The sequence below is a fragment of the Pieris rapae genome, chromosome 10, assembly GCF_905147795.1.
Source record: "Pieris rapae chromosome 10, ilPieRapa1.1, whole genome shotgun sequence".
NCBI classification, from domain to species: domain Eukaryota; kingdom Metazoa; phylum Arthropoda; class Insecta; order Lepidoptera; family Pieridae; genus Pieris; species Pieris rapae.
The window spans coordinates 8,414,724-8,429,415 of NC_059518.1; the positions used below are offsets into that span (position 1 = coordinate 8,414,724).

Below are 14,692 nucleotides of genomic sequence, written 5' to 3' on the forward strand. Positions count from 1 at the left end.
TGAAGTTTTGTTCAGTTCATAAATGTGGTGATTTGGTCCAATCAAATTAGACCACGAAAAAATACGAAGGAAAGATGAACTAAAGTTAAAAGCTATGTCATAAATAGTTTTAGTGTTATAAATTCAGAATTGCTTTAATTATTTGTGATTACTAAATACATATACAGAAAATAATGGACAGCCTTGTGAATATCAACTGGAACAAAGTCACGCCATGTCTAGTTTTATTATTGTTAGACTTAGTATTAGAATGTATGTAAAAATAGAATTTGGTTTGTTTTTAAATTAGTATTGGTGTTATAATGTTATATTATACGGATATTCTGTCTTAGTTTCAGAGTGCACGACACAGGCTGAAGTAAACAAACATTTGGAACTAGGACGAGATTTCTTAAGTCGTGGTCAACTTTCAGACGCGTTAACACATTATCATGCAGCTGTTGGTAAGTATACCACTACTCACAAGACATCTTACATACCTTATAATTTGTCGGCATCAATTTTAAATATTGTTTCTTTTATAATTCTTCAATTACTTGAGACAGTGACTTACATCAAAGCAGAACAATTTTTACAAATTGTATCCAAACAGTGTGTCGGCAGTAAACTCCCAAAGAATATCTCAGTCCCAACTACTAACTGTCAACTACCAACAACAAGTATAAGTTTGTGATTGATATAATTGTTTTATAATGATCATTTCTGGAACATTAGAAAATGTAGAAAAAATTTCATTCATGCAACATTTCAATTACAATATTTGATGGATGCACTATTCAGGTTTTATTTTAAATCAACATAACTCATAAAATAGTTGTATTCTTATTAAGACAGGAATATAGTAATTCCATTACATTTGTTGCAAATATATATTTAATACTAAAAATGTGTAGACTACTACTGAATATAATACCAATTTAAAAACAAATAATAGATAATAAACATTTGCAATTTTATTTTAAAATTTAATAAAACATTAAAGTCTGTTAAGATATAATTCTTATAAGACACTATTAATTCTAGGGTGACTACAAAAAATAAAACTGTCCCCTTAAATGAGCTTTTAATTTGACTCATACAGCATAGTAAAACTAAATAAGTTATCATCAACATTAATATGTCATTTTTTACTAAACAGCCTCATTATATTTATTTTGTACATGTTTATCAAAAATTATTAGGAAATATTTTTAACACTATAAATTTATGTATTTACATTATAAAGATATTATGTTGTTTATCCTTATACTATTTTTTTAAAACCATACCCTTTTATTTCAGAGGGGGACCCACACAATTACCTCACATATTTTAAAAGAGGCACAGTCTATTATGCGCTTGGCAAAGCGAAATTTGCATTACAAGACTTTAGTAAGGTAAAAAAATATTTAAAATAATTGAGTCTAGCTTTTTTTGTCTGGCATTTATGTTGAAAATGCTTTCTGTATGCTTAAAGATGTAAATTTATTTGTTTACTGAATAAATTGAATCTCTGTAGATACCAGAGACATACTTATTGTTTTCGTTTGTTCTTACAAACCTAGGAACAAGCATTGTCTGCTGATTAGATAAGCAAAGCAGTAAATTCATATGAGCCAACTCAATTCCATTATACAAGTTATAAAATTTATGCTTTTCAGGTATTAGATCTAAAGCCTGATTTCACAACAGCCAGAGTGCATAGGGCACAAGTGTACCTCAAACTAGCCGAATACATGCATGCCAAAGATGATTTCCTTCAAGTGGTATGTATTTTATTATTCCAAACATATGTAATATACATATAATAGCTGTATGTATTAAGTATGATAGGTTGCATTATTTTCAGCTTATCTCTATAATTTTAAAAGAAAATGTGGTGTTTAAAATACCACAAAACTAAAATTTGTGTATTCTGGTTTCTTTTAATTTAAGATACAGATATTATATTATAAGCTGATTCGAAAAAAAAATATTTTTATTTAAATTAAAGATAAAAAAATTTAAAATACAATTTTACAGTTAAAATAACCAAGTGAAAGTTAATCTAAATAAATATTTAGCATTAATGTTTATTTATTATTTAAAGCTTATTTCTTAAAATTCATTTTACACTCCTGTTACATTACCAGTAATAAGAGTTTAATAATACAATGTGTGTGACATTACTATATCGAATGAAGATAAGGCAATGTTAATGTTACCAAGTGTGACAAACCGTTGTTATTGTTTTATAATGATATGCTTATCACTAGAAATTTTACTGCTAAAGTGATAACTACATTTTTTTCAAAACTTTTATTCACATTTTTATAATAAATATACTTACAAAAAATCATTTGGAAGTTTTTCGTTACAGCAAGCAATTCTGTTCCATTGATCTTTTAAACTTTATAGAGTGATTGCTTGATAGCAAAATCAAAGAATAAACTTCAAAACATCCTTATTATAATTATGATATAACTTATATTTAATACATGGTTTGAAAGAAGTATGTATGTGTCTCCTTAAAATTGTTGAACAAATTTACAAGTTATTCACTAAGACGTAACAATAATTGTTAACAAACCATCTCTTTACACATAATTATTATGTGTAAAGAGATGGTTTGTTAGTACTGTATATTTATTTCTTAAAAATTAATATCTTCAGACATATGAAGACCCGTATAACTCAGAGGCACTCACATACTTCCATCGTACTGATGAGTTGAGCGAAGAGCTTCGATTGGCAGAGGCCTATTATCGGGGTGGTGACTTCCGGAGTGCAGCTGAACTGGCCACTAGACTGTTAGAAGTGTCTCCATGGTCCGCAACCCTCAGGCAGCTCCGGGCCGAGTGCTATATTGCTATGGTGAGATTCTATATGGAAAATATTATATACATCAATTTTTGACTTGAAATTTTTGAAGTTAGATAATAATATAAGAAAGAAATAAAAACCTTAAACCACCCCATCAGCTTCGTACTTAGTAAAAAATGTATAAAACTATAAATAACCTTTCTAAGTTATCCAGTTAGTTCCATATATAACTATTTTCTATGAATGTAATTGTTTATTAATGCCTTTCTCATATAGAATGACCTGTTCTCGGCGGTTTCTGACATCCGGTCAGTGAATCGTCTTCAGCAAGATTCCACTGCTGGTTATCATCGCTTAGCCTCGCTACTTTATCAACTGGGGCATGTTAGCGACGCACTAAAGGTAATATTCAGTAGTCCTTCAGTAATATTGCCCCTTTAATCTGTAATGAAGAGTCTTTTTGTTAGAAATACAAATAAAAAAACTTTAATAATCCTTCTGTGCCTCATCTAGTGACGTTATTGTATCTATGACATGTTGGTTTTTAACTTCATTTTAAGAATATCTGATTTAAAACTAAAGTTAATGATAATCCACATATACTTAGAGCCATGGGTTATCACACTCAAGCATATTAAAGTTGGAATATTACCTCCTTTTTAAGTTGGTTAAAATATTTTATTTTTATTTTCAGGAAGTGCGCGAATGTTTAAAACTTGATCCAGAACACAAACAATGTTTTCCATTGTATAAAAAGTTGAAGAAAATAGACAAATTACTACTGAGGTGCGAGGAAAGCAGTGAGGCGCGTCAGTATAGCGATTGTATAGACTCGGCTAAGAGTGTGTTGGCCGCTGAAAAGGAAGTCACGCTTGTTGTCTATGAAGGAAGGAAATGGTTATGCTCCTGTCTTGTTAAGGTATGACTAGTGAAATTTTTCGATATAAACAATATTTGACATTTTTGATAGATTTTGACGTTTATATACATTTCTGAACATTATAAAAAAAATTGATATTTGGACAGCCAGATTTTGTGATTTTTTAATCATTTTCGGCATTATTAACAATTTTTGTTAATTTCATATTATTCATTCTTTAATTTATAGTTGTTTTAAATCAAATATATTTCATACTTCTTAACTTCTTTTCTTTGTAACTTTGTATGTAGAAATTGTTAATAGAAGGAATTGATTAAATTTATATTTAATTTAAACTGTACATAAATAGTTCCTAGTTGCCTTTAAGGTATATGTTTATTTTTTTATATAATTGTTTTAATGTGCAAAAAGTGTGACTTAACCAATAATTTCAGGACGAACAGTGGACTGATGCGTTGAAAGAATGTAACAGTGCGTTGGAAATCCAAAAGGAAGGGAGTGTGTTGTGTGACAAAGGAGATGCCTTGATCGGGCTTGATATGTTTGATGATGGTCAGTATTCAAATTAAATCTGTTATCAAAGTTAAAGTCAAAAATCATTTATTCATATAGGTACACTTATGAACGTCAAAAAAAGAAACACACATTAAATTCTTCTAATTTTACATTTACTACCAGTTCCCAAATCAAAGGCGTAAAATGGGAGAGAAGAACTTTCCGCCACACTTTTTAATTACAAAGGATTTTTTTTTAATTTCTGCGGCTTGGTAACTTTAACATATTTTTCTTCATAAGAGAGTTCAAGTATTACACAATAGTATCACGCAATTTTTAGAGATTCTTGACTGTTTAAATAATTATATTAAAATATTTGTGTCCCAAAAATATTTAATTTAATTTAATATATAATTAAAAAATTTGGATCTGAACTCGATTTAATTTTTGATCTTTTGCAGCGATACGATCGTACAAGGAAGCGTTGGATATGAACGAGGGTCTGCAACGCGCGAAAGACGGATTGGGTCGGGCGCAGAAACTGCAAAAACAATCCGAGCAACGGGATTATTACAAGATATTAAGTGTTAAAAGGTAGGTTCTATATCTTTGCAAAATATATATTGCATACAATATAATATAATAAAATAATAATAGTGACATATCACTCCCACATGGAGTTCTCGTCTCTGAGCGGGAACCGCCTATCCCTTGATAGTGTTGTATCCCGTGTTCAACTCAACTGCTCGTTTATTATCGCCCACAACTGAGTGATTTGACTCGAGAGAGATCAAGAAAAGAGCGTACCAATTCTTAAAAGGCCGGTAACGCACTTGCTATTCTGGCAATGTGTGAGTGGCGGTATCACCACGGAAGGTGAGCCTAAAGAAATCGTCATTACAGTGGCTTTAATACGCAGATTGTAGATGTCGCTTTAAAAAAATCACGAAAATATGTATTTAAAAATTAATGCAGATAATACGATTTTTATTTATAAGTAAATGTTAAAAAACAATCATACTTATATTCGATAGTCTGGAAATGCTTCATTAGCTTGAATTAGTTTTTATTACATCTATCATTTATTCCTAACTAGATCGATTTATCGCTCCCGAAACCCCCTGTATACTAAATTTCATAAAAATCGTTGGAGCCGATCCCGAGATTCCAATTATATATATATACAAGAATTGCTCGTTTAAAGATATAAGATAAACTAATAATAGGTTTATTGCACCATTATCTTTTAGTCTTTTTCTCTAAGCGTGAATACAATTACACAGGATGAGAAAGCCATAATATTGATTTAGTTTTTTTATTATGAATAAAGGTCGGCGACCAAACAGGAGATCACTAAGGCATATCGTAAAGCGGCACAGAAATGGCATCCAGACAACTTCCAAGGGGACGAGAAGAAGGTCGCAGAGAAGAAGTTCATTGATATAGCTGCTGCTAAGGAGGTGAGAACTAAATTCAATTTAAATAAAGGATTTAGGAACCCTTAAGTGAAAATTACCTGTGTCAGGGTTCCCAGCTCTTCCATAACAAAGAGTGTAGAGTGTGTGTAATTTAAATGAATATATACACACAAACAGATATAGTATATATGTATATAGATAGTTAACGTGAAAAAAATTGGAGTTTTTATTTTTATATAAAATTTAAATTTGAATTATTGTGTTTATGGATGTGTCAAATGTCATTTTTTTATTTTTTAATAAGCATCTAAATTTCATAAAACAGTAACAGTTTAAAGTTTACAACATTTCAGAGTTAACAGATAAAAAAATTAAGAAATTCCAAAATTTCAATGAATATTTTTGTGCCACTAACTAGTTTTTCTTTTAAATACATTACTGCAGTTAATATCGAAACAGTAAAAATAATTAAGTTAAAACTAATTACAGGTCTTAACAGACCCCGAGAAGCGGGCACAATTTGACAGCGGGGTGGACCCCTTAGACCCTGAAGGGGGCAGACAACCTTTCGGGAACAACCCCTTCAATCACTTCCAACATGGATCGCCCTTCCAGTTCAAGTTCCACTTCAACTAAGCCATACTCCGTGAGATATAATTATACATCTGAGATTCATACTCCATTTTAACCACTTCTATGAAAGCTTTTCCTAACCTGTACTTTGACATTTCATCATAATCGGTTCATTAGTTTTCGAGATATTCACGCATTTCTCAGAGGACATGTAAAGTAGGTGAATCATGTTGCTATTGAAGTGAGGTAAAATTTGTTTTTATAATTAGTTTAACAATTTTTTTGCATTATTAACAGTTCATTTATAATTTGTATTTCTTTGAATTATATATAACATTTTGTGTGTTATGAGTATAAATTCTGTTATAGAATGCACGTATGCATCCTAGAAATGGAATTTGTGAAAAGGGTTGCCAATAATAAAAAAGACTAAACTACTGTCAACCATATTGTAAATATTTCGAATCATGTTTTATACAAGAATTGAATGAATGTCATTGTCATTATCAGCAAATATGTCAACTGTCACCTAAGATCGCGACAGTGTCCCTGTGACAGTTGACATTTTGAACTCCCTTTACGGCTTTATTTTTATTAGATGTTATTTAATAAAATAATAGATTGTTTTCTCAGTTTATTCAGTTGAGACTTGTTTTTTTTTTAATTTTATAGAGTACACTATAATATTATATAACATTATGATAATATAAATACACCAACCGCATTTGAACGCGACAAAAATTTAATATTTTATGGAAGTGATTTCTTTGCCGTGCTTATAATGTGGTTTAATCAGTTAAAAGTGTATTTATTTATTATTCAAACTATTATTTCTAAAATCTAGTCGAAAAATCGAAAAGTTTTACACGCCCCCATATAGTAAAATTTATTTATTCATCACATACGCTTAACCAGGTTCCAAAATAACAATATTTCCAAGTACAAGCATATTTAAGCTTAAATAAGATTCGCTAGATCCTTGTTGAAATTAAATTGTAAATAGGTATAATGACAAGTTTTTGACAAATAACGTTTAAAACATTTACAATAATAATAAAAAATGTTTTATATAAATCAATTATAGTTTATAATAAAAGTCAATTTCCTTAGCTGCTATCTGTGACTATAGACTCTACTGTAGTCTATACTCTATGGGGTGACCAATGACAACTAACTGTTGTGTTATCAAATTCATTATTCACATTGGAAACAGTATTAAAACTTGTCATTATCCCTATTTTATACTAACAATTTTTTATATGGCCAGTTATGTTAGTTATGGTCAAGGCAAGGAAATTAAAGAATACAATGGCCCCACACAAATATGCTTCAAAAACATTGGTTTTAATATGTATTTTAAATGATCAAAACTATTAACAGTTTATGTAATTTTGTGAATATTAATTAAGGTGTACAGCCATTTATTTGTATGAAAAATCACATAAGTTTTCTGACCCATTAAATAAATATGCATTTTAGAATTTAGTCTAGCTTATGGGCATTCTTTTTAAGACGCGAGATCTTGACAGTTTTATACAAATTGTATAATTGTTTTTTGTATCACGTTCTTGTTCGGCGAGCTGTAGCACCTAGTCGTTTTTGATTGCCAAGAAAAGTCATAAAAATCATTATTTTATTTAGCCTTTTTTTCAGTACCGATGCAAAAGACGAACGTAAACGTTATTGGAGATCATATTATATTAACTTTGATTAAACAATAAGGACTAAAACAATAATGTTTTGGTCCTTCGAGAACGGAGGGGGAGAGATTGGACAACGATTTACAATAATCCCCCCTGATAACGCGTTTCCGTCCCCTATAAAACGTGGAAATTTCTCAATTTTATTTGCTGTAATTTGAAATGTATAATTTGTTAAGTCCATAAAATACTTTTGCGTACCTTTACATTTGTATTCGTACGTTGTTTCAATTGGGTTTAAAAATAAACTCAATTAAGTTTAACTCCTGTTCCTACTTTTGAATTGTCAAAAAAATAAATTTTACGAGAATACTCCCACAAGGCGATTTCCTAGAACGCAGTCTGGATCTACCGCGGGGTAACTTTAGTGGTGCGTTACGTCTGATTCTGATTGGTCAAATGTCGGGTATTTTGTACAAATTCTGTTGACCAATCATAATTAAACGTTAGTTAGTTTTTCAATTTTCGTTTATCTAAACCGTGGGGCCATAATATTAGTTTGTATTTTTCCTAAACTTTGCCACTCTGAACTCGGAATGTTATGTGACGTGATTTTGACCGCGTCCGAACTGTCGACAACATTATTTATTTTGTTGTGAGTCTTAAGTTATTGTAAATATTTAGAAATATAAGTGATTATGAGATATTTTTTTAGTTTTATTGCGATACCTTTAACAATATGAGCGAAACTGTCTGAATGATAAGTATTAGCATATCATTAATCATTACTTTGAGAGACAGAACTAGTCTAATCTTAAATCGGTATTTTTAAGATAAAAAAACTGGTTTGTTTTTTTTCGTATATGATTAAGGAATATTGAACAGATCAAGATATATTTTGTTTTACTACATTATTTTTATTAATATTAGGCACGAAAACAGCAAGTAAATGAGGTAAAAAGAATTAAAACTGTTTTAATAACACATTTATTACTTTCTATAATAAATAAAAAAGTAATATAAATAATACTTCAGTCTTACATATAATCCGATAATTAACCAATTCTTCTTAACGAAAATTAATTTAAGATTTAGTGAAACAGGTTACCACCGATTGGACTTGATTAGAAATGTCTAATTTCTTAATAAATAACTTGAAATCGGTAAAATATACTTATATCCAGGTAAGAGATATCAAACCATTTTTCAAATTTGTCTTGACATACGAATATAGGTCCATATTTTAATTCGTATGTCGAGACAGAATAACTTCCAGATTAGTAGCAATTATATAATAAATACAGTAAATTTCATACTTCATTTCGATGGAATTTAGAAAATACCTAAACATGAAATAGATATCGCATAATACAATTTTAATTATTGTTTCACATAATCTTTCTTCAATATAAAATAAGTAAAACATTCGATCGATTTAGTTCGCTGTACGTAAATTCTTTTGAAATTGATTGTCACAGTAAAGAACTTTACATCGATTCATCCCAAAGCAGTTTAGACTTTCTTGTTCTATTTACGTGAAGTTCCCTCGCGACTCGTTGCACTTCATTGCTCAGCTTGGTTTTATCTTCTTCCTTTTGGCATATGTAGCGATGTTTGAGCGCGCAGTCCTGACCACGATATACGTAGTTGTTAATCGCCGGGTCATACACGAGCGCCAGACAGCGGCCTTCGCCAACGATACTGGTAGAATTGGAAGCTTCGACTGGCTTAGCTGAGTGTGACCAGATCCAAAGTAAGCCTGGGTTTAGTCCACCCGTCCAGAAGTCTTTGCCTTGAATTATACGAAGAAACTATTATTTTTTGTTTTTAGAAGGTTTATTATTTATTATAGATACGCTGTAAAAAATATGATAAATGAATTTGCTTTGTTTATCTAACATATTTTTTTTTATCATTCGGCATGAACTATTCATATTTCTAGTTTAAAATTTACCAGAAGTATTGGTTGACTAAAAAATAATAGCTTTAAATATTTATTGGTCTGTATAATAATAATACTTCTATTGTATTATAAAACGAATTCAGACCGTCAGTTACAGGGTAAGCCTGCCAATCTTCCTAACGATCAATTTATGGTTATACCCTTGAATTGCTTATCGCTGAGTAGTTTGGACAGAAGCTGCCTTTTATCAGCGTCATTTTGCAGTTCCAGCAAGGCCGCTTTTTGTTTTCGACAGGCGATGCTGGCGCCTTTCCAGTCTGCAGGCTCAGATGACCATTCATAACAGACTCCGCCTACACGACTGTAGTTACCGGCGCAGGGTTCTGAAAAATATGCAAAGTAATATTAGGCAATTAATGAGTATAATTTTCATTAATTAATTTATCAATAAGAACACATGACATACATATTACAAATAAAATATTGTTTAATTAAAAGTATGAGTAACATGAGTTTAAATAAACAGATAACAACAGTGTACACGAAAATGTTAAAACAGCAATTATTTATCAGAGTAGTAGGGGAGCACAAATCATATCAACTTCGAAGTAAGGAGTGTTTTAGGAATAACGCATTCTATCTGAGGGAGCGGAGCGGAGAACAGGCAAATCGAAAATGGTGCATGAGCGAAGATTCTAAATGTTGTGGAACGCGAAACAAAACTATTCTTTATTTTGTTTATATATAGAACAGAGTTTCTTATAGATTTAGCATACCTGAGTCAGCACCAACATTTCTGAATGGTTTTTACCTAATACCTACGCACTAAACATTTACCTGGCTTAGGGTCATTTCCAGCGACAATATAGTGCAAAGTTTCTTCAAGTTTCCTCAAGCGTTTCTCCATAAGGTCTGCACGGTACACTAGCTTTTCAATGGCGCTTAGCAAGAACAAATCTGTTTCTGTGACTTGCTTGCGTGGTGGGTCGTCTACTCGGTCTATAGAATTGGGCTGTTGCGGTCTTGGAGGAGACGGTGGTGCCTGGTCAAAAAAATCATGATTGTATGTTGTACACGAAAATTTTAGTATTGAACAGAATATATAATAATTCAAATGATTGAGTTTATATACATGGTAATTTATAGTTTGACTCATAAGAAGTTCTATATTAATTTGCTCTATATTTTGCTAATAACACATCCACTCATATCAACACACATTTATTTAAAAGAAAAATATTAAGAGCACAACTAAATCAGTCAAATAAACGTAGAAACGTATTTTCTCAATGTCAGATATGAAACACTATAAGATTCCAAATGCAGTCTAAAGTACTGAAAAATGTCACTATACAATGATGCGGTAGGCCAAACTTATTAAATATTTTTCAATATTAAAATACTAAGAGTGAGATACGTGAGCAAACATTAAAATAAGACGTGGTGACAAGGATACGAAAGGCAATGCTAAGGTGGTTTGGCCATGAGGATGCGACTGTGGATGGTGAGATCGAGTTAAAAGAGGAGGGATTAGGGAGGTACTAGAGGAGGGGCAAGTTAAAAGTACTCATAATCAACGAGCATGCATGATGATTGTCAAAAAAAGTGGATGAAGCGGGAGAGGTATGTCAGAAGCGTAGCAAGTGGAGATCCATGGTCTCTGCCTACCTCATCGGGGAAACAGGCGTTGCATAAATAAAATATAAATACTTACATAGCTCGGTCTAAATTTGTCTTTATAAGGCGGCTTATTGACAATTTTTCCATTAGCCGGCGGCGAAGTGTCCCACTCTTTGTAACCGTGGGGTCCTTTGTACACCTGTGGGGGTGCACTGTTGTACGGTAAATTAGGTTGAAGGGGTATTGGTCTTCCAGAACTGTGGTGTGTTTGTGGGCCAGGTGGTAGTGGAGGGGGCACTAGGGGTACATCAATTCTTTCTGTGACGTAGTAGCCTTTTGTCGGCGGCAAAGCCATCACACGACCTATAATGGTGTTTTATTTGAAATATGTCTTCTAAGCAAGATAGAGAATGCATGTGGTGGAAATTTTCAGATAATATTATATTATTTAATTTTTTAAAGGCTACCTTGTCTCTGGGTTGCCGGCTCCGAAGTGGCCCATTCCTCCAGCAGCAGGCTAAAGGGACCTTCGACCTCGCATACATCTTCATCTATGAGGGTGCTGTTCTCTGAATTCACACAGCCAGCAATTACCAGACATAATAAGGCGCTCACTGACCACATCTCTGAAAGAATAAAAATAACAATATGTAGACATTTCCGATATTTTATTATTACATTAGTAATCGTTAACAGGAAACATTAACAAGTATTAAGTGTAAGTTTCTTTGTTCCAAAATAAGAGGGTAAAAAATAGTGGTGATCGAAGAATCAGGCTAGGTATCTCTGGATCGACTGAGTGGAGGAGGGTAAGCCAGCATTTGGCGAAAGGTGGCATATCACACGGAGCGCTAGAAGAGCCTAATTTCTAAAGCCAAGACACTTTTTAGGACTGACACTGAGAGCTGACTACATACCTAGTTATCTTAAAGTAATTATGGATGTCCTTAGAAACAATAAAATTAACACATATGATTCTGAAAACTACTTACTGTAAATAGTGTTCTCATTACATAATACAATGACCTACATAAACTCTAAAAATGTAATGCGGGCACAAATTAGCGATTCAACACACGTCTTTAATACCACATTATTGCAACAAAGTACATAATATTGCTTACGACAAATGTGTTTATGAGTTTATTACACTGAATTTACAAATCATTTGGTATAGGCGTGAACACTTTCTCTTCCGTTTTTGTCATTTTAAACATGCACACATGATATACGCTACGTTTATTATAACCATCATAAAGATGTTAATAAAAAATAACTACGCGACTTTCTTATACTACGAAACGTGTTAGAATGTCTTATGCTCGTAGACAACGTGCATATAGGAAATACACACTTATAGGACAAAACGCAAGTTAATTACGATGAAATACACTGTAAATTTATCAAAAATTACGTAATGTTCAAATAACCCAAAGAAAATGATTACCAAGAGGAAGAATGAGAAGGGGGCCCTCAAAAAGGTGGATAGACGGAAAAGAAGCGTTAGCAAGAAGCGAGTTGAGGAAGAAAGCCATATTTGGGATTTGCTGGAGGAGACTTTTAATTATGAAAATAAAACTTATATAACAAATCTAAACTCTACATTTGGAAATAAACTGGCTTATTTATTAATGGCTGATAGACGGGTAGAAATGCCTCGGTTAAATTATGTACTAACATAATTTCTACTAATTTTTAATTAAATTTCAATTTAGTGATTATGAAAAATCTATGAAGATAACTGTTATATTTTCAGTTTACTACACCTCTACTGTCATTATTTATCCGTTATTAATACCAAAAAAATATTTAATCAACATTTTTTCGCTTGTTTACCGCATATGAAGGAGTAGGTATCTGTTGCGTGTTAACGAATAAGTGTTGAACAGAAGTACCTATTGATTGTGTATTAATTATTATAATTCTATATATTTTTATAAATTTCTTGTTGTGTCTTAATTGTTAGATCAGTTCCGTTAATAAACCTACATATAGCGGGAATAATCTTTATACATTTATTTCGTACAGCGTAAATAATGCATAACAGAATACAATTATTCTAAAGATATAGCCAAAGTTGGAATATATAACATTTACAAAAAGAAGAAATCTATAAAAGCTATTCTTTAATATATATTTATTTTATTGCATGTACATTTAATATATATTATGCGTGTAAAATGGTCTTCTAATACTATGTAGCAATAGTAGTGGTATCGGTGACAAGAATTAAGTAATGTTTATGTCAGAATGTGAATCACGTCTAAGGTCAGGTGAGGTCAGGGCCCGGAGGTTGCATAACCAGAGAAAGTGCCGGATTTCACGAGATCCGCCTCGCGGCTCGCCTTGCGCTACCGGCTTCATATGAAAGTTGATTCATAAACCTCGCTGTTTTCTTTTGCTAATCGAGTTATAAAATAGGTTGATTGTTTCCCAAAATCCGTAAGAATTACGCATTTTTTTATGAGGAAATTTTTTTGTATTCCAAACTAAATATGAAATAAGAAATATGACTTCGGATACCCTAAATCCAAATTTAATATATTTTAATTTTCTATTTAGCAATTTTTGATTATTACTATGTAGGTTAAAAATATTGTAACTACTGTATACCTTTATTTTGGTAATTATTTTATTATATAAGAAATTTAAATTTTCATAACGTTTATAAAAAACATATTCTAAGTACATGTATTGCTTATTATTGCGCCAGGTAATTCAAACTTTGTAGCCATCCTAAAATATTTTGTAAAATCGTAAGCTATCTCAACAACGTCAGTAAAACTTTTTACATTATTTTTAAATCTTACATTACTCAAACAAATATTAATTCCCCAAATATTCGTAATTCACAGATTGAAGACTGCGATTTTAGCCACCAGGTAGGTAAAACCTCTAGTAAGTAAACATCCTTTAATTTAATGTTTAAAGAACTTACTAAATTGTTATCTAATTAATCCCAAGTAATAAAAGATTGTAATAGCTAATTATGTATAGACATATTCATAAATTATAAGATATTTTGTTCACTAATGGCAGATATAATTAAATCTTTATAAGTCACTTACCTTTCTTAAAAATCAAACTTATCACGTATATTATATCACACAGTAAGAAGCAGTATCAACTCTTGTAGTAAGAACTCGCGACTGTTCTGTTCTAAGCCCCACACTTACTTAACCATCCCCACAACACCGCCATGTTATGTAAATTGAGGCATTCTTTATTACTTTATCTCGTAACTAAAATGTCCGTGGCTGCAAATAAATTTTTCCGAATATATGATGATGTATCAATCAAAAAATGCATCATGAGCATACCCCACATACACACCTTCACGTACTTACCCTTACTTTTACACCAACACACCACACAGCTAAAT

At 31.5% G+C, this 14,692-nt stretch overlaps 2 protein-coding genes across 2 annotated transcripts; one reads left to right on the forward strand and one right to left on the reverse strand.

Annotated features, from left to right (window-relative positions):
- The first annotated feature begins 32 nt into the window (after positions 1-32).
- LOC110993990 (dnaJ homolog subfamily C member 3) lies at positions 33-8,493 on the forward strand. Its single transcript, XM_022260446.2, has 11 exons — positions 33-252; positions 333-443; positions 1,282-1,376; positions 1,641-1,745; positions 2,632-2,832; positions 3,058-3,183; positions 3,476-3,700; positions 4,096-4,213; positions 4,618-4,750; positions 5,487-5,616; positions 6,064-8,493. Exons 1-11 carry the CDS (start codon positions 174-176, stop codon positions 6,208-6,210), a joined length of 1,470 nt encoding a protein of 489 aa, XP_022116138.1. The 5' UTR covers positions 33-173; the 3' UTR covers positions 6,211-8,493.
- Positions 8,494-8,765: 272 nt separating this feature from the next.
- LOC110994031 lies at positions 8,766-14,497 on the reverse strand. The gene is made up of 6 exons (XM_022260502.2): positions 14,379-14,497; positions 11,778-11,936; positions 11,405-11,673; positions 10,528-10,732; positions 9,891-10,073; positions 8,766-9,579 (listed from the first exon to the last, which is right to left on the reverse strand). The coding sequence occupies exons 2-6, from the start codon at positions 11,932-11,934 to the stop codon at positions 9,275-9,277; spliced, it is 1,119 nt and encodes a 372-aa protein (XP_022116194.2). The 5' UTR covers positions 11,935-11,936; positions 14,379-14,497; the 3' UTR covers positions 8,766-9,274.
- Positions 14,498-14,692: the final 195 nt, after the last annotated feature.